Raw genomic sequence first — 21178 nt, forward strand, 5'->3', positions numbered from 1 at the left:
ATAGCCGATAGTACATTGTATTTTTAAATTGAAGAGTCCTAATAAGGCTATAATTTTACCTAAGCCAATTTATGAGCCACAAAAATAGCCTACAAATTAATAATTAATAACAAAAGTTAATCATCTATAATCTTTCGCATATCCGGCCTTCAACAAATATTTCCCTAACCAAAATGGGTTAATGGGCAGCTTAACCCCATTGACTTCCCCCTTCGAACGCTCATTTAACAGCAGAAAAATGACAAAATCGCAGGCCGACGTAATGGCAAACCGCATAAATCGCCTACCAAATATTATTGCTCTTTCTCTTTTTTGCCATTTGGGGTATACAGAAAAGGTTTAATGACTGCAAATTGAGGCGAACTGCGGACGGAGTTTAATTTTGCACTTTGCAACACACAGAAAACGGAAATGCCTGACGGCTAAGAGAACGTTTAGGCCCATTTAGCCACACTCCATTGGCTTCGATTTTTTTGGTTTTTCTGTTTTTCTGGGCAGGGCGCAAAGTTCACTTCAGAATGGACACACACACCTGGCCTGCTATTTGAGCTGGTTTATTTCTTTGGCTCAAAATATTGGCGCTTGTTGTGTCACTGGGCCAGAAACCATTAGCCAAACATACGGCATTTTCATATATAAACTTCAGTCAAACCAGCCAACCCAGCGGGTTGTCCCATTCAAGTGGCCATGGCTGTGCAGTATCGTGTGTATATCTTGTACGCGGGTGTCTGGCTCAACTTTTGGGTCACTGGGCGGCATGAATCACTGGGCTATTATGCGGGGTCAGAGTGGCGTTTGATTGGTTATTAGACTGGGTTAATTGAGTGATATGTTCGGGGTGCATAGCACATGTGGGAAACCCGAGATTGGAACACAAATGCCAGCTGGCTGGTTTATTGATCGCATTGTTTTCGGTTGCATAACACATTTTAAGCTATCTCCCCCTTTGCCTTGCTAATCACTCAATTTGCAGCTCAACTTTCGCCCCTTTGGCGAACACTTCCGTTTAGTGTCAACGCTTTCTTTTTGGCAAACACAAAAACGAAATCCAAATTAAATTCATAAATTTCAGCGACCGCCTGCCAAATTGTCAGATTTAGCGGGTAGTTCTGCTCGAGTGCCTTTTGTTTTACGGCTCCTCCGACACCAAAGTGACCACCACCTGAACCTCGGACATCGGGACAGACCTGACCAGACCGAGTTGGAAGCCATAAAACTAAAAACTCGACTGGCACAGTTGCAACAAGTTAGTGACGCGAAAGTGAAACGAACGAAACTAAGCGAAAATGAAGCGAATGCAAAGGCAGGGAAAACAGAGTCGAGGAAAAGCCAAAGCCAGAGATCCCAATTTAAAAGAAAAGCGAAAATGTGCATGGAAAATCGAGTGCGAGGCAAAGCAGCGAGAAGTAAATGCGTTCAATGCACTTCCAAGGGGGCGTGGCATATCGACAGGGGCTTGATGAAGTCTTGCCTTACTTTTCGCTGTTGGCTCTCTGACTCTGACTCATGACTCAAACATTTGGCTCTGTGTGCTTTGGCTTGGCAAAGCAACAGCACAACAAATACAAAAGGGTAGACGCATTTTTGTACAAGTGCGGAAATCGTAGGTGTAGCTAACCCATATGAAAAAGCGAAAAAAACAAACTAAACAAAACCGAAGCTCTGGAAGTCGGTGATTAATGAGAAATTGTGCAGTGTTACAAACACTGCGGGGAGAAAGAGCATTAGAGCAATCAAAAAAGGGGCAAAACATTGATGAGGAAATTGAGTGTAGACTATATAGGAAGTGATTTTTGATTCTTTGATCGTATATAAAAAGAATCACGATAGTCGAGTTACTCATCTAAATAAATGCGAGAGAGAGGGAGATATGCCAGCAGTCGCCTAAAGTGGCGACATCTAGCGAAAAATGTCTTCCTTCTACCTTTTGCAAACTTTCCCACGAATACAATATATCCTTTTTTCTTCGAGTAACGGGTATACAAATAAAATATGTATATTGTGCAACTGCGCTTTTAAATACCATTAAAATTCTCGACAATGAAGTGACTCAATACTTTTCCACCCACCACTATAGCGCCCACTTTCCAACCACAATCCACATTCCACCTCAATTTGAAGAATGCAGTGGAGCTTGCCAAATTAACATACAAAACTCATTTTTATCAATGGAGTCGAGTCGACTTGAGTCTCTCCTTCGCTCAGAACACACCCCGAAAAGAGCAACAAAAGAAATACAAATACCAATGCCAGATAATTGCAGCGGTTTGTGGGGCGAGATGCTGGAAATAATTCAAAAAGTCAAGCAAAAATGTCAACAACTTCGGCGCGGGTTGGCTAAAGTTCGATTTTGGCTCACCACCCAGTGACATTTAAGCCAAGTGCTTTAACCAATTCAGTGGAAGCTCACTTCGGTGTGGTTAGAAAAAGATATGATGGCTTATAGTATGAAACTATTTATTTAAGTGAATCGCGGACAAAAAGTGATCCGACCTTCGGGATTAAATTCCTTTATCGCAGGCCAAAGACATCGCAAAGTATCAGATGTCAAGAGAAAAAACATGGTTTATTGGACAATAAGTTGGAATATCGGATTACTTTTAACATTGAAACCGTAGATTGGTACATGCTACTACATGTACAGAAAACATAAAACATGGTATAGAAACAAAACTTTGATTCTAGCTTCAGTGCCTAAAACTAATAATAAAGTTGAAAAACAAAAAAAAAGAATATGATTATATTATGGATCCGTTGGACTTCGTTATGATTATGACGAGATAACCTTGAACTTGGCTTTGATTATGATTTGCGGTGAGAATTCCATCTTCTGTCCAAAAAGTTGTATATACCTGAAACGAAACAAAAGAAAACCAAACATGAGAAACACATTTTATATTGCTACATAAACTAATTTGAATGTTGCACTACAAACGAAAATAAGAGCAGTCGTAAAAAAGTAAACAAAGGCAAATTTAATTATTTTAACGGGCGTGAAATTAACATCAAGAGAAGACCCGCTGGGTCAGGTTCTTTGGGGCGTGGTCAACACATAAAAGCGAAAGAGATAAAAGCTTGAAAGAAACAAAGCAAGGTCGTTGAAGACTGGGATGCACTTGGGTAAGGAAAAGTTTAAGACTGAACTAGTTTACAGAGGTCATTTAAGGTGGTGGAAAATGGGAAACTACTCCCTTTTTAACTGTAATATTAAAATAACTTAAATGATTATAAGATAAAGAAGTTGTTAGCTTCTCTAATCTAGTATTACCTAATTTATAAACCTAATAACTTTTGTATCACTCCGTTAAAGATTAGCTGAACCACATGATAAGCATCCATCAACAATCAATCAGCTCTTGTAATGGAGCCAACCCATTTTTTTATCCAATATAGCGCCACATCGGGTTAAGCCACGTTGGGCAATCTAACCGCATCTCCGGCAGCTGTTGTTGCTGTAACAAATGGGCCACCTTAACTACATATAATTGCTGTTCCAATAACCCCTAACCCGGAGGCACAAAGCACACACAAGAGATGCCAAACGGCGGCTGCAAATGGTGACTCGTGCCACCAAACAAGCAGATGTGAATTAAACTGTCAAACAAAATCATAAATAAGCCAGTGGAAAATAGTGGAAAACACACCCACTCTTTTGCAAACCAAACAGCAAAAGAAAAACCAACTTGGACATTGGATGCAGCAGGGGAAAATTGCAGTGAAAATTTTGGAGGCTGAGGGAAAGAAGGAGAGAGGGTCCTCTGCATATATGACTGCATATTAAATTATTGTATCTGTTTGCTGCCCCTCACAACCTACGCGACCCATCGAATGTTGCTGCTCGCCCCAGTCGACCACAAAACAACATCAACAAAAGCAACATGGGCCACAACACCAAGCCAACACCAAGAAATGCGTTCGTTGCTGTTTTTGGTAATAAACGAAGCGTTAAACAAATTGCATTACAACAACCAACTACCACCAACATAGAAAACACATTTTGTTTCTTTCTGATTTGTTGTTCACCATATGCAAAGCGTCATAAATGAGGTTGCCTGTTGCCGTTGCTGCTGGTTACTTGTTGCTGCTGCCTTGGGCGTAATTACATCTCAAGCCAAAAATGGTCAAACGAGCGAGAAAATTATCACATATGAGAAGCCAACATTGTTGTTGTGGCGGCAGAAATTAAATGCAAATTTTGCCTGATAAAGAAATATGGTTGCAACCAACAAATTTCATAATCAGGAAATTAAACATTTTTCGGCTGTCTTGAGCGATGGAAATTAAAATTGCTTTCGATGCTTTGACATTTGATAGGCAATTTAACTATTTTATGGTGGGCCAATTAATGAATGGAAAATTTGTTTTTAGGTTGGTGAGACTTGAATTTCCCTTTTCCACAATTTACCTTACATCAACCACTCCTCGAAATCTTTAACATATGTGTATGCACGACCACAATGGGTGGAAAAACATGTTCCAGCTACAGAAATTATAGCAAATGCCATGGACAGCTAATTCAAAAACACATAAATCAATGAACGCCAAAGTCGAAGGCAACCCAGAAATCAGGAAGGTAAAAATGAGTAAATTGCACGGCAATAATGGAAAATAATAATAGAGCAATGGAGCAAACAGCGGAGTAGAAACACGCCTTTGCGGTAGAGCTACATTTAATCATGTGAATAAATTAATATCCGACTAACAGAATAAATGGCCTTTCTTTAAATATTTATATCATCTTAGTTATGAGACATTTTTCCACTTACGGCCCTTTTATATTTTTTTTCTTGCACTCTTGACCTCAACCATAAACACTTTAAATTAAATTAAAAAATGTAAATTGGCTGTAAGTCGTTTAAGACACAATAAAACGAATTTTAGACACCTAACAACTAATTTTAGTAGCCGTAAAACCAGATTTTTATATGCATGCAAAGCTAACCATAACTCCGTGGAACTAAACTATGATCTGCGATGAAATCCAACTGTGAAAATGACTGAGAAGTGCGCCAGCAAGCCTTAAAAAGCTTACAAATGACATTGAAATTGCACAAGACAGCTCTAAATGGACGCATTAGTCCATTAGCTGGCGAGTCCAGTTGGTGGCGCTAGCGTGTGCCCCACAAAGGTGTGTCCGCCTCTCCAGGTGTGCGTGTCGCCTTAGTTGCTTTGGCCTGCGTACAGTATAGTACAAGTAAGTAAGTACTTATGCCTGATTGAAGGTTAAAGCTGTGAGATACGCCATAAAGGCAACATACTGCATCGGTACAGAATCACAATTTGGCTTGGTGACTTCATTGTGCGACTCCGCTCGGGTTGAATGAACCGCGGAGCCTCTTAAACGCCCACCACTTTTGCGAGGGAGTTGGCCCGGTCTATCCAGACGAACATGTTGTTGCCAAGCCGCCGCCGAGTTCAAAGCGAAGCAGCAGCTGTCAACAGATGCGACAGATAAGCCAAATGGAAACCGAAAACCCAGAGTCTGGAGCCTCATAATTTTCGCTAGCTGATCTCGAGCGAGAAATCTACAATAGCGGAAAGAAAAGAAGGCAATAAGTGTGTTCGGGATACACGTGTGCCAATAATAGACGCTAAGCCAGTAGTCCCTATCCCTAAAAAGACATCTTACTTTTCCGCCCAAGAACCACTCATAAATCCATGAAGTTAAGGTCGTAAATCTACGAGGATGCCACGATATAGGCAAGCAATTTGTCATATGGCCAACATTGGAGTTATCAATGGTTTGTGGCAAGAAGAGAAGAGGTATACAAAGATGTACAGGTGCAATGTACAGGGAAACGAATCGAACAAGTTGATCCGCCGACCGGATGATGGTACCTCGTTTTCGTTTATGTTTCTCTTTTTTTTCGATGGCATTTATCTTGACCCGAAGGCAACGTGAAGTTTTCATGGCTCATGGCTCGAATATTGCGAGCGTCGAACTGTAAAGTTATGAAGAAGAAACTGAAGCTGGTCGGGAGCGGAAGCTTGCGTTTAAGGTTATGGGCACAGGGCCAACACAACTCACCAGGTACTAGACATCTTTACTTGCGAACGCCGATCTTCAGGCTCTCGAAGTATTCTATTACTTTCATCGGGTGTGATTTCTTGAGGTCTTCCATGAGCACTGCGTCCACAGCCTGGCAGCCCTTCCAGGTGACAAACATGAAGAGATGGTTGCGCACCTGGTAGCAGTGGTGCACCTTATCCAGCTCCAAGCCGCGATCAAAACCGTAGGGTTTCTTGCGCTCCTGCATCCTCCATTCCCGATTGCTTTTCCAAGCTTGTAGCTGCTGCTCCGGTGATGCTTCCGTCGGTTCCGTCTTTATGTCTTTCTTGGGTGGCGGAATCCACTCCCGTTGGTCTGCGAGAAGCATGCTCAACTCCTTGCTTACGGCTGTACGGCTGTTGTGCCGCTTCGACTCCTGTTTGGGTTTCGTTGGCTTTTCTAGCGGCTTCGTTTGTGGTTCGGGGAAGTTCCAGTTGTTCTGCTTCTGGGCAACATTGCCGTGTATCTGTGTAGGTTAAATTGATCTTCTTAGAGGACTTGCATTTATGTTCGAGAAGATCAAACCATTGCTAAAGGAACAACTAAGACTATACTAGAACTTCTAATAAATCCAAGGCTTCTATTCTTATTATTGACTGATTCCATTAGCTTTGGTTTGATTTTCTCTATAAAAATGTACATTTCTTACGCGCTGGAGCTCTGAATCGACCGGATCTTCGTCGGATGACAGCAAACTGATTGCCACATTCTGTTGGCTAGTCATTTCGGGCTTTGGCTGGGTCATCTTATACTTGGGACTAGTGCTGTTTGGCATCAGACCGCCAAATTTGGCCTCGCGCTTGTCGGCCTCCCATTTGCGAGCCTCTTTTCGAATTCTGTCCAGCGAACTTATCTCTTTGACCCCTTCGAGGTCTTCAGTCAAAGTCGATGAGCTGCTCGAGGATCCTGACGAGCACGAGCTGCTGGATGACGACGAAGAGCTGGAGGAGGAGCTATCCGAATCGGATAGCTGGCTCGCCATTTGAAGCTTTTCGCTTTCTTTGCGATGCTGCGGCGCAGCATATGGCGTCCTTGGAGGGGCCATCGGTGGTTCGTTCTCCTGGAGGAAGTCCAGAATTCGGCGAGGTTTCGGTGACTTGGGTTTGACTTGTTGTTTCGCACCCAGTGTCTCCTCTTCACTGGACTCGCTCAAGTTCAGAGCTCTAAAGGGGCGGTGGAGCTTGTGTGTTTTACTTGTTGATGGTGGGGACTTCCCAATCTCCTTAAAACCATTGCCAGAATGGCTGGAACGTGGCAGTTCCGTAGGAGTTTTGGGAGCAGTTTTAATATTATGTTTCGGACCAGCCGGTTTGCCCACTTTCACCTTTCCCTTCTGGTTCCTGTTTGGTTCTTCAGCTGGTGAATGGTTTTCCTTCTTCGATCTGGAGTGCTTCTTGGATCTCCGGGATTCCTGGGGACTCTGTTCGGTCAGCGAAACACCGCTGGTGCTGGGACTGGGGGTCAGGTCGTGCTCGAGGGCCGTCAGGGCGCTGTGCTTCAGCCTGTAGCGCTCCGCCTCGAAGGCGCAGAGGAGTAGCATGGCGTTGCCGACGTTCTCCATCGGCTCCCAGGAGTTGTCCTCGTCCGGGAAGCCCACCCATTTCACCAGCACCTGGGGCCACCCCTGCACGAAGCGCTTACCGATGATCTTCTCCACCACAAACTCCTGCACGGGATCATTGATCGGGATGGGATTGGCGACCTGGCGATGATTGGTTCCTCCCCTGCGAGACATCTTGCTCAAAGACATCTTGCTCGATTGAAGGACGCCGAAGAAAAGAGCGAAAAAGCCAATTGGCCAAAACAAATAACCTCGGCGGTGCTGCCAACTTACTGGTAATACCACTAGGGATGGCAAAGCTTGCGGTATTTTTTATTTTCTAGGTACTTATGATTTAAAACGATGAGTTCAGGTAAGGGAAAACTATTTAATAAGTAGCTAAATTAAATTTGTTTGTGATTTTAACAAGTATTTTAGCAGCGGAACTCACTATTACAAAATTATACCGAATTAATTTCAAGCAAACGTTGACAGCCCTGGCTTTCCTAGGCTACGTGTTTTTCCAGCCCTGCATCCGCGAGTTTTTTTAATATAACAAAACTTTGCAATTTTAAGCTGGTGTACACAAGCATTTAGCTTTTATTTATGCTTAACAAACTTTACTTTTATGTTCGGGACCCTTTGGTACCATTTTTATTTGGGCTTCTTTTTTTCTTGGTCTCGCCGGAAGAGATCCGCCTCGAAATCCGCAATCAGCCCCATACAATCGCCCAAGTTTTCTAAAGGTTCCCACGTGGACTCTTCCAATGGGAAATCTTCCCATTTGGCCAGATACTGGGGGCGATATCTCCCGTTTGTGTATATAAAGCGCTTTCCCATAAACTTCTCCACCACATAGGTCTTGCACGTATCTTTGCCATCCGAACTGGCTTTCTTGGATCCATCGCCGCTGGACATGATTTTTGCGTAAACACTCGACCAAATAAAAATGACAACTAAGATAGCGCTGCCAACTTGAGCCACATTAAACGAGGAAAGTGACATTTATTAAGAAAAATTCAAACTGTATAATTTAAACTTGTTTTTATTTTTACATATTAGAAAGAAGGTTTATCCGACATTATCGAATTTCTGCCCCTTTGTATAGCTCCTCTTCGAAATCGGCCACAAACTTCAAATAAGGTCCCAGATGCTTCAGAGGTATCCAAGTTGCGTTCTCAATCGGATAGTCCAACCATTTAACCAGGTAACAGACCGAGAAAGACACATATCCTTTTGCAATAATTTTTTCAACCCGGCAGTCCTCTATTCCACCCGAGTCCAAGGACTTTGGTTCTTGCTTAATGCGGCGACTCCTTATTGGTGGCATGTTGTCCGTTGGAAATCAGTTGGAGAAAAGAAAGAATTCAGCACGCGAAAAAGTCGTTAGAGGTCGCAAAATGATTAAAATCATTCGATTAATTTAGAGAAGATATAAGGTCAATCTCCATTGATTATTTTCTTTTGGAAAATCGTAGAATATTTTAATAAATAGGCATTTAGAATATGTATTAGACTATATTGAAACGAGTAAGAATAGACACTTATTTGTTTAAGCTTTAAAGAATTAAATACTTTTAACGTTCTTTGGCATATCGATTGTTATTCTTGATCGAGTACACGATGTCCCCGTTTTAAAAGCATTTTGTGAATCGTACCATCTCTAAGAATAAGAACTGCCAACTGTTTTTATAGTTCAGGAAACCGGAAGTAAGTTTATTAAACAAGTTTTTGAGGTTAGGTTTAGGGCACTGTTTTTAATTCCCAGTTAAAGTTTAAATAATATCAATGGAGTTCAACAGCACATTGGAGTGGATTCGCAGGCGGCTCCGCAAGGAACTTGATCTCAGAAAAATTGTCGCAAAATCGCAAACCAGTGGACTGGCCAAAGTATGTTAGCAATGCCTATTAACTATTTGAGAAATTGCTCTTTTTTAAAGCTGACCATTATATAAAAAGCCGCTGGCCAGGCGGTTGTTGCACCTGTTTTTTGTTTTGGTTTACCAGACGCCAAAAATAACGAAAAACAAAAAACTCGTTTCGAAGTCGAGTGCAGTTAACCTGAGCGGAAATAATGTTGAGCAGCGCCGTGTGGAAATGCGAATGTATTTTAATTGGCCATTGGCAAAATCTGCGCTTTTCTTTTCAGGCCACAAAAATCGCACATTGTCTATGTAAATTCGCTGCTTTCCACTGCCATAATGTTCGACTCGAGTTGGACAACAATGTCATTGGCATGTTTCCCATCATTACGGCGCACAGAAAATGCCAATTTACATGAGTATGTAAACTAGCAATTATTTCCACAGAGTCTGCATCTGGCTAAGAGATTTATTCATTGAAATAAAGCCAAAGAAATGCGTCACGTTCGGGCAGTTGGAAAAAGTAACGGCTGTGTGACAATTCGAAAAAAGTGCGCAGTTTCGGACAAGACTCAAAATCTGATTTCAAATACAGTCGCTCTTGTGTAAGATGAACTGAGAAAATTTAAAAGAAATGGAATTTATAAGAATTTCTTAAATTCTTAATATTAGTTTAAAGAAGATTGAGAACCTTTACAGTTTTACTTGAACTTCAAACATTCAAATAAATGTTTCCTAAGAAACATTTGTATATACAAAATTAAATTTATTTTAATTTCTTGCAGTTATCTGGGATCAACCGAAATGAACCACCTGTAGACATGATATGGATATTTCAAATATCCCAAATATATCAAATAACATGTAAGTGATAATACAAAAAATCTATTTTAATTAAGTTTCGTTGCATTTTCAGAAAACTTGGCTTGTCTCTTTCGAGCTCTATAGAAGTGGGACTGTTAAAGTCAGCCAACCTGTTGCCATTATTGTTATGATTTCGAGCGCAAAACTTGTGCCGCAACTTTGCCATGTGCACATGTACAATGTACAATGTACAAACTCGTACATTTCTTTCACTTTCTTTCGGCACAACGGCAGTGGCGGCGAATTTATTTTAATTCGATAGAGTTAACAACTCGGTGGAGATGTGTGTACAATGTACATGGCGGAATAAAAGTGAAACCGGCGACAAACCAACAACAAGGGCAGCTGGAAGGGTCTTTCTGGGGCTTTCAAAGTCAAGCGGCGGTGGCTTTACTTTCGTTTTCATCGAGATATTACAAAATATCCAAAGCGACATGCAGACATGTGTATATCTTTAGTATTTAGTGTTTAATTTGCATAGTGGAACGCCAAGAAACTCGAAACTCGTTTTCCCATTCTGCTGCTGCTGGTTGTTTTTGGCCGAAACACGCGCGACAAAATTGTTTCTGCATACAAAAATGCTGCTAGTCGATTTCCATAAGTTGTATTTCTTGATTTCAGCTATGAAATGATTTAAGTCAATATATATAGTATATAGTATACTATGTATGTGGCCCATAGAAATGATGCGGTGTGATCATCGCTTCATTAGCAAGTTAATTTTATTAACGCTGCTTTTGTCTCTCGCTTTTTGCTGGCTCTTATAAGGCCCCGAAAAAGATTCCGTCTCGGATTGCGCATCCACTGAGCAGTAGAAAGGTTGAGTATTTGAGTATTGATGTCTTATGCAACAGATTTAGTTTTAATTTGTTTGTTTTTTGTTTTCTTCTTCTGGCCTTTTGTTACTTTTTTGTTCGGCTTTGCTGCTGATTAATTCGAAAATGGAGATTCGTGGTAATTGTGTAAATATTATGTCAAGTTTACGTGACACTGCCACAAGTTCAATGACACTGTTTTTGCCTCAAAATCACTTAAGGTAAACCCAAAAACTGTGCCAAGAACTCTTTTACCATCGGTTTCCTTTAACTTTCGAACAGTTAACCCAGTATTTAAACAGGCCTTTGAGGCGACAAAAGTTTTATTGACATTTACTGACGTTTTAACACACTTCAGGGGAGAAATAAAGACATGCCAATGCGGGAGCACCAACAAAAAATATCCACATATTCATTTTAACTGGTTATTTAAAGGTAGAGCGTTGATTATAATAAAAAAGCTTGGTATTATGGAAGAAAAATTATATTTATATTTTTTTATACAAAAACAATTTAGGAATGAATTATTTTTTAAAATTTCTGCCTTAGGTTTTTGATAATAAACTCCATAAAAACTCCATTCAGAAATTTCAAAAATAAATCCTTAAACTGTTTTTTCACCGTGCAGCCATAAAAAGGTTGCCGAAAAAGGCCAAAACCGTCGACATTTGCCAGTCAAATACTGAATACCCCCGAGGGTACAAAAATCAACTGCAGGTGCAACCAAATTTGTGGCTGCCAGTTGATCAAGTACTTATTTGTTAGACACTTTTTTCTCTTTTTTGAACTGAAAATTGTTTGTCTAATCACGACTGTCATCTGCTAACTCTCCGGAAGTTTTAGACGTGTTTTTGTTTTTATTCGGGCTTTATTACTGAGCATCCGTTTCTTTTTCGTGACAATTCACTCACAGTTGGCTTTAATTTTGGGATTTTAATTTTGAACACGCATTTAGTGTCGTCGTTCTTTGGATTCAGACCTTCGGAGAGTTCCGGCTTGTAAAAGACACCGATCTCACGGCTTGAAGAAGCCGCCACCATTGAGATATAAATTAGCATGCAGTGAATCAGACAGACTTTTTGGGGTTTTCTTAGGGGAGACCGAAATATTGTTCGAAGAATATGACTTAAATTAAGTTTTGTCTTGTCTTGTGCCGCATAAGACATCATAAAGTCGAAATCATATGTAAAACTCACTCACCTTGTGCAAAGCAGCCGCCAAAAATGATGGTGACGAAGAAAAAGAAGCTGCGGCCGAGAAGCAGCGACGTCGACTGCGACGTCGACCGAGACATTTTCGTTACTCCTCTAAAAAACAGCCTTATCCGAAATGTTGTTGGTTTCTGTGTAATTTCCAATTTGACTGGTTTCTTATTAAACTTTTTGTTTTGTTTTATGCCTCGGGCGTTTTGTAAATTATCGTTAAATTATTTGTTGTCCAGTATTTGCATTTTTGTTGCTGCGTATACGTATTATTTGTATTTTTATTGATGGCTTTGCTGGCGAATTTAGTCGAGAGCGAGAAATTGTTTTTGGTAGGACGGGTCAGACGGGTTTCTTCTGGAAGGCATTCAAAACATTTTGCGTTGTTTTGGAGTTACCGTTAAAATGTAATTAATAATAATGCGATTTCTTTCTCTTCGCTGTAGCCCCTTTCAGTGGATTCTACCTGACGAAAAAGTTCAAGGCTAAAACGCCAACGTTGCGTATGATGGATAACTAGAATTGTGTGTGAGTAGGCTAAGTTCTCTAAATGGTTAACGACATTGGACCGCTCTGAAGTTTAGGAAACTAATGAGAGGTGGTAAGTAATTAAAGCAAATTGATTACCAAAAATTCCCCTTTAATTATGGATATATTTCAAAGAGCTACTGATCGCAGATTGTTAGAACATAAAGGCACTTTTCTCGGAAATGCTGAATTTATAATAAATAGAAGGCGATTTGAAATGCTAATTGAAGCAATGATTCTAAAATTCGACTGGGGATTCCCATAATAAGAAAATACTACCCATGCGTTGTTATTTATTTCTTCCTTTCCAAATTAGTCACTGATTATTTATTTTTGCAAACACCTTAAATTGGTTTCTTTTAATTTATGTACTCTTTTAATAGCATTTATTTCGCCGTGATTTTCGGCTACGTTTCTTTAAGTTTTACCCGTTCAGCACGCGAGCACAAAAAAAAACTCCCAATAAATTTTCACTTGTTGCTCGAGCACTCTGTCAAAAAAATAATGGCAACATTCACCTTGAATCTCTGTCTCTTTGCTATATAAACACGAAAGCATATAATATATCTTGGCTCTGGAGGTTTGCCGTTTTTTGTTTGTATTCGGTTTTTTCTTGCAATTATTTATGAGATTTTTTACTTGATTAGTTTGTTTTCTATTGGTCTCTTACGGGTGAGAGGTAAAACTTCTGGAAAATATCGCATTTTATCATTTTAGCCAACGACCTTGGCTTGCGTGAGGGTAATTAAATAATTAATAATTCTTAATTAAGTCTTTGAATGGACTTCACTGCACAATTCTTATGCATTTATGGCAGTTTCTAATTGGAGGCCAGCCGGGGGGTAAAACTTTATGTTAATTCCACGCTCGAGAATCTCAATGCTAGATATATGCAGTATATAATGTTAAATGGAGGTCCATCCTATAGTCGGGGGTCTTAGGAAATCGAGTCCAAGTCCGGTGGGCACTGTGTGTTTATGCAAAAACTAGCTTTCGATGCAAAGTGAAATTTTCCGTGGAAATAATCAACGATTGCTTTTCAGAGGGGGCGGTGTTTGGGGGCGGGGGCGTGGTCACTTTTTATGACGCGTCGAGACAACGGTAATGCTAAAAACTACGCTCTTTGCATACGTAAAAGCCCAACGAAAATCCCGAAAAGCGATAACCGAAGACCGAAATTCAAATTGAAACCCGCTTGTCAGCAAATCTTCCGACGCACTTGCTCCGCTGCGAAAGAGACGGGAGTACCCGGAGCGAAAGAGAGGGCAGACGGCTGAGACGCACGGCTCACTTACATATCACCCACTGGACGATATTGTTTTGGTTACAATTAAAAGACATTCACTTGGCCAAAATGCTGATCGGCAACCGGCGGCAACAACCGAACTAAGACGCGCTTCGAATCGAACTGAAGACTGGCTGCCAAGAGCCAGGCCAACAGACGGTGGCTAAAACACGTTTTGGCCAAGACAAGTGCAGAGAGCCGCTCCGGAAGAGAGTCTGATTCTGCGAGCGCGTGGCAGCTGTTGTCGTCTATTCGGCCAAGAAATGAGCAATCGAGTGGGGTTTCAGCCAGTGAATCAGTGGTTCCTTTCTGGTTATACCAACGGTAGGATTTTATGAACAACAATCTAATCCTTATAAATTTATTTAAATCGGAAAAATCTATCGTCTGCTGATCTTTAGCAGGGTATGAGAAATATCTTCTTGAATATATTTTTCGCATACCTCTCGTATCTTGAAAAACTTTTACGCTTAAATATTAAAACTAATAGACAATATAAATTGATTATTTCTCTATTAAAATAGTAAAACGTATTTATTAACCCAGGGTTTATATATATATATATATATATTTTAAATCGTTTAAAACCCGTTATACATTATTTTCTTTGAGCACTAAATATAAATGAACTGTAAAAATACAAATGTAGCTTATAACTTTCAATTATTTTTAGCTTAAGAAAATTCTTCGTTTAATTTCGGTCTAAGAAAATAACTACTTTCATTTTACATGCTGTAAACTACGTAAAAATAAGTTGTAGACGACATTCAGTACTGTATTACATCACAAGCTAAAAGCTCAACAATCATATTCGAAAAGGTAGTCGAGACTTGAACATCTAGCCAAGTGAAAGCTTTGTTGGAAATCCAATAGAGCAACTTATTATTGTTTAAAATTAAGGCTTAGTACTCAACCCAACAAAAAGTCGTCCAAAACAAAAAACTTCATATGAAAAACAACGTCAAAAAATTTTGTTTCATATGAAGTTTTTGTTTTGGACGACTTTTTGTTGTGTTGAGTACTAGCCCTAAAGGTACAAAAACAAGTAAACAAAAAGTTAATAAACCTTACAAATGGACTAAAAAACAACAATTTTATAAATAAAAATGGACCTAACTATTATACATTCACTTTTATAAAATACATAGGTATTAGAAATAATGTTTATAAAAATCTACATTTATTTTACAACTTTATTTAACTAAAGTTCTTTACTTTTAGGTCAATCTAAGTTAATTTGTGCCAAGTAGGACGGACGAACAAATTAGGTCGATTTCCCCTTATCATATGTCACGGCCCAAATCGTGCGGTTTTAACCCACTTTAAGTCAAATCTCGAGCATGGCAAATAAATTACAAAGCCAAACAGGCCGGCGAACAGAAAGAGAGAAAGAGGGCAGAATTCAGAATCCTTTGATTGACGATAGATGCCCCTGTTCCACCGAAAAGCCTTCCCTAACCCATCGAAGGGAGGAGTAAGGGAGATGAGAGCCCCAGCAAAGATTGGCATGCGACTAAGAAGGGAAATCGTAGAGCCGGGGTAAAAGCGCCTGCAGGGCATCGATTGCATGGGCCAACGCTGCGGATGCGTGATATAAGCGCAACACACGGCGACTGCAGAAGATATGCAAATGATGCGAAGGGATGTGCTGCGATGTGATGTGATGAGATGTGACAGCGACAACTGTTCAGCTAGTTGGGCGAGTATGTAATCGCCTGGAGGCGAGATATGGATTCCCATCTCTCGGAATTCCCACTGTCCACCTGTAGCCAGGAAAGTAAGCAAAATGCCAAGTGCCGTCTGTTTGCTCTGTCTGCTGGTTTTGATATTTTTTAATCTATTCGCAGATGCCGGCAGCTGCCACTGACAGGACGAAGATTTTCACGCAATTTCTCAACTTTCCGATTGCGCGGAATGTATTATTATGTCAGTTATCAAATCCCCTTTTGTTTCGCGACTACCAAGCGTATTTATTTTTACATTCGACTGAATTATTAATGCCAGTCTTTGACCTTGCTTGGGATTTGCCTCAAGTTTTTTTGGCAAATCTTTACTATACCCCCTCTTGTTTTATTTATTACTTTTGGAGTCAGCTTGAACTCTGGCATTTTCCCCAAAAGAAAAATAACTATAAAAACCGCAGCGGTGCAGTAGAGTGGAAAAATGATATTTTAGTGCAGCAGCTTTGCACGCATTGGATATTTTTTCGGTTTAGTTCCCTAACCTTTCTCTTTAGTTCAGTGTGTAAAATGCCAGAAAAGCTGTAAATGATTTTTGTAAGTATGCTATAACTTAGCTTCTCTTTTAAGTTCTTTAAATATCAGGGAGATTAAACCTTTTTTTATTTCTCCTTGTTATTCAGGCACACCAACCGCAAACTATGAATCTATTGTGCCGGGGTTATGAATATTACAATGCCTCGTTAACATGTCGATAATACGTGATGCCTTCGGAACACATGTGACCCCTTCAAATGTCATAACTCGAAAGCCTGGGAAATGTTTGTTAAGCTCCAAGGAATAGAGAGATGGAGAGCTGGAGAGATTCCCTGAAGTCAGGCCACAAACACGTACTTAAGACACAATTCAGTCGGCGATTTGTCATTATTTTGCATGCAACCGACCGGAAACGGAAGCTCAACTTTGTTTAAATTGCGACTTGGTTGTTGGTTTATAAGTTGGCCCGAGTTTCTCCGAAGTTTTGGCCGGGTCCAGAGTTTTGCAGCAAATGCAGCTGACGGCGGGTTAAACCTCTCACACTCTCTTAACCCACTGTTGCCCGCTGATAAATGAGCCACCCATGATTTGGCCAAAGTTGTCAGTGAAATTTCTGCTGTTTGTCTTTCACAATTTGGCAACAAAGTCCGAAGACAGCTGTCAATTCTAGGGAAAAAAAGGGAGATGAGGGCAATTGTTGCTGTTCCACTCCACTGCCACTTTGACATTCGAAGTGCTCCAGAAAAAAAAGGGAGGTTAAAGGGTACTCGGTCAGTCATATGTCCTATATTTGCCTTTCTTCTTGTGAGTCACGGTGAGCTGGCTTTTTTCCTGTTTTTCTACAAATATTAGGGCACTGAAAAGGAGATTCTTAAAGCAACAATGTTTATTTAGTCCTTAATACGCACACTATTTGTTTAAATAAATAAGCAGTTAAGAAAAAAAGAAAGAAAATATCCTATTTCAATAAAGTCTTATATCTTTAAGGTAACTTCAAAAATCGAATTAATTACAGAAATGGCCAACACAATCGTTCCATCTCAAAAGAATTGTTTTCAGCTGTTAGTCAAATATTTCCATTTCTCTCAACTGAACTCAACTCGACTCCATAACACGCTCAACCCGTTCTATAATCCCATCGAGGATTTTCATCATCTGCCCACTATGATGGAATTGCTCCACTGACTATGGCTAATTTGATTGAAAAGGGTTCGTCCTCACTTTACCCCGCACTTTTGCCCCCGAAACGGCAAACAAATAAAACCAACGAAACGAAAAAAGAGAGATTTATTTTATCAGGACTCAAAGTTCGCCATTTGGACGCCAAAAAGAAAAGTTGCCAAGTCTGACCAGCGATATTTGGGACGATACAAGAACTAAAATTGAAATGGAAATTAATTAAACAAGTGCCAGTTTTGGACACTTCGGATGTTTTAGCTGGAAATTTGAATAAACACAACGGAAAAATGGTTCAATGACTTTGTGAATTATAAATTGAATAAATCGGAATTTGACCTTTATTTAAGCTGTCAGACTTATGGCATTAAGATTAAAGAGACTTTTCGATGCCAAAATCTTAAAATGTTATTTAATTTACCAAGAAACGTTTGAGAAAATCAAAGTAAACATTAACATATTCCACACACACAACTGAAGTGTTATTCAAAACCTTTTGACCTTTGACGCTGCCAGGACAAAGAAAGGATTTTTCTCAGCTTTATGGAAATTCCTGTGCCTGTGTCTTTGTTCTGTCTATTGAGAAATGCATAAATCGGGGACCAGTTTAATCTTTGCGGCTGTCCCATTCAGTTAAGCGTGCGAATGTGACAATTCGGGCGAATGTCCTTTTTACTATTTGCTCAGCCGGCGAAAGGACTCGTGACTTTGGCCGGGTTGAGTGGCCCAGGCCTCCAAACACATGATGCGGGTCTCCTTTCGCTTTCGCGTGGGTTGTTTATTTTACGCCGCCCTAAACTTGGTTTATTCCTGCTCCAATCGATTTGAGTGTCAATTTTCAAGTGCGGATAATGACATTCCTTCGATTGGACGACGATATATGGTGACTGTGACTTTCTAGAGCATTTCATTTGAATACTTGGCTGGCAGGGAAACTCGAAACCATACCTGTATAATTGTCGAGTTCTCAAATGGCGGGGTTCTACCCAGCCAAGTTAATTAAATTCCAGAGCTCCGGCACACGAGGCGTATGCTTAATGTCAAAGCATGCCCAAATGCCAGGTGCTCCTCCTCTCAACTCCTCTTTCTTCGCCTAATAATGATTTTAGAAGTTTGTCCTGCTTTCTCGGCAATTAGCTGGCAAAAATCACAGCCTCGAAAAGTGGGTGAGCTCTAGGATTACACTTGGTGGTGGCCAACCGAGCGTGGGTGGCTCTTGTGGCATTTGAGGCAACCGCCAACTGTGATTGCTCCCGAAAGGAGCTTAAAGTCGGTCTCCCAGGGGGTGGTGAATGTGGATGGTGTGCTCTTCAATGGCCTGCCTCTTGACCGTTGGCCATAAAGTTGTAAATGCTTAAAATAGACTCACATCCGAGGTTAAGTGTGTTGCTGAAGGAGGAGTAGGTGGGTAGTTGGAAAATGCGGGTCCAGTGACCGATAATATACGATGGAAAGTAGGGGGATATAAGAGGTCCTGGCACGCTTGTATAATTCCCAGCAAATATAAATCAGCAGGTGGTGATTTTTAGGTTGCTTTGGCTTTTCGGCTGTTGGGTCGTAAAGTTTGTATAGTTGAATATTTTCAGGAATATTTAAGCTTCTTGCATATTGCGAAATATATGTAGTTTTTCCAAAGAGGCTATATGAGTATGCGGTTTAATTTATACCGTATCCATTAGCATAAATCATTGTACACATTAATCTGGGTATCCAGTTTATTGATTACTGCTTTTGGATTCGTGATTGATGATGGGTCTGTGGTATATAAAATTATATGTTGTTTAATTGAGTTAAATATTAATTATTTATCTCTGCACAAAATATAGTTAATAAATTTTATATCAGCTGTTATTAATATTTAAGTAATGGTTTACATCCCAATTTCTATTAGGCAAGATTAAATCCTTTATCAGATTAAATCTTTAGGAAGCCAGCAACTGGCCTGCTAAAAATAGTGACTAACCTATTATTTATTTTAATTAAGCCACTGACAACATCTAAGGCTGTCATTAACATATTTACCCACTCAATGAACCTTTTACGATTATTATTTGTATCCCATTTAGGCATTTAAAATGCATGGCCAGATGTGTGCGGGGGGTTGTGCGGAGTGCGGTGAACCTGGAGACTATAACATCTAGACTATGCCGTCAGCGTCGCCGAGGAAAATTCAAGCCTCTTGGCGACAAAACGCCCACGCATAAACATATGTATCTGCAACTGTATGTGTGTGAGTGTACGTGCAGGGAGGTGGAAAATTCGGAGGGAAATCGTGTGAGTGGCCCCAAAGTGCCCTCATGCTTATTGAGTGCCAATTTTTATGCCCCTAATATGTGAATATGCGAGTGTGCATGTGTAGATTAGTGCTATGCCAGGCAATTTACGATTAGCAGGGACCATCCTTCGTCACGCCGATCCCAGCACCACCCTCCCCCCACCCATTTTCCTGCCGTGGAAAACCCCCGCACTTTTCACACAAGGAATGCCGCTAAGATGCCGTGCTTTGCACCTTGAGGACTTTGTGTTTACATATGCGTCTCTAAGCGTCTGAAATCGTTTTATTTATTTACCACGGCAATGTTTCTCCATTTCCCACCCCCCTCCCCCAAAAAGAAAAACCCACCCACCCATATATCTTTAAGGACCTTGCCGTTATTATTGTTATTGCTATTGCCATGTTTGTCTTTGGGCTTTCGTTTTTATTCACATGTAGCGGTGTTATTGTGTTCCTCATTACGACTCCACATTTGTTTTTGTGGTTTTGAAGTGTCAAGAAACTTGGCGCTTGTCTAACTTAAATTAATATTAATGGCCGTTTATCCGAGAGCTGTTGAATTAAACACACTTTGTTATGGCTATTTAATTGGCTAAATAAAGTCGGCCCGAAAGCAATAAAATTTAGTCATCGAACTGGGAAAAATATTCACTACATATATAAAGTGGTCTTCAAATGCCTAAATGGCTTAGAATGCTATTAAAATAAAAAACAGCTCTTACATTTTCGGAAATAATCCTGGATAAAATGCGATAAACTGATAAATAAATATTCAATTAAGCCAGATACGAAAGCCAATATTTAGTTTAAATTACCCTCAGAGGAGATTGTCAAACTTTAAGCCAGAAATCACTGCAGCTTAAATTAATTATAATAAAATTTGGTTATTTTGGGAAACAGTGCATTTGCATTTTATCGGTTTGACCAACGGATTTGCCTTTTTTGGAAAGGAAATTAGTTGAATAGAAAATTAAATGTGCTGAAAGTATAAAATGTGAACTTTAAACTGTGCCAAAGATAATAAATCAATTGGCATTAAACTTTTATTATTGATTTGATACAATCCCATCATTTTTGACTCAGAAATTTATATCACTATAAACATTTATTATTAAAGAAAAATTGTGAGTTACATAGTCCTCGGAAAAGGCTGTAACTATATGCCGATAAGATATCCAGCTACTGAGACCCGATATCTTTCGGGTCTACCTTTAAACTTATTGACTAGAACTACCGAGTACAATGGTACTTAATCACGAAAAGTGGATACTGAGAACTTGAATGATTAGCTTATCAAGCTTGTTCATGGAAATTGACTAACAGACCAATTTGCTTTCATAGACAGTTCTTATCGCGACCAGTTAAT

General features: G+C 40.0%; 2 protein-coding genes across 6 annotated transcripts in view; both read right to left on the minus strand.

The window, feature by feature from the left end:
• Positions 1-14244, minus strand: part of LOC108055665 (mucin-2) — a 43658-nt gene extending 29414 nt beyond the window's left edge. The window contains exons 1-2 of one of the 4 annotated variants that reach the window (XM_070212495.1): positions 14156-14244; positions 12331-12686 (exon numbers count right to left, since the gene is read on the minus strand). In XM_070212495.1, coding sequence (XP_070068596.1) covers positions 12331-12424 — 94 coding nt within the window. In that variant the 5' untranslated portion in view covers positions 12425-12686; positions 14156-14244. Of the gene's footprint in view, positions 1-12330; positions 12690-13378; positions 13511-14155 lie in introns of those variants that run through there. The other 3 variants (XM_070212494.1, XM_070212496.1, XM_017139107.3) reach the window with 3 other exon arrangements.
• rhi (rhino) lies at positions 2548-8047 on the minus strand. 2 transcript variants are annotated; one of them, XM_070212497.1, is made up of 3 exons: positions 6690-8047; positions 6029-6515; positions 2548-2852 (listed from the first exon to the last, which is right to left on the minus strand). In XM_070212497.1, exons 1-2 carry the CDS (start codon positions 7797-7799, stop codon positions 6045-6047), a joined length of 1581 nt encoding a protein of 526 aa, XP_070068598.1. In that variant the 5' UTR covers positions 7800-8047; the 3' UTR covers positions 2548-2852; positions 6029-6044. The 2 variants fall into 2 exon arrangements, with proteins under 2 accessions (XP_070068598.1, XP_016994599.2); XM_017139110.3 differs by having other exon boundaries at positions 6699-8041.
• Positions 14245-21178: the final 6934 nt, after the last annotated feature.

Source organism: Drosophila takahashii, chromosome 2R (assembly GCF_030179915.1).
Source record: "Drosophila takahashii strain IR98-3 E-12201 chromosome 2R, DtakHiC1v2, whole genome shotgun sequence".
NCBI classification, from domain to species: Eukaryota; Metazoa; Arthropoda; class Insecta; order Diptera; family Drosophilidae; genus Drosophila; species Drosophila takahashii.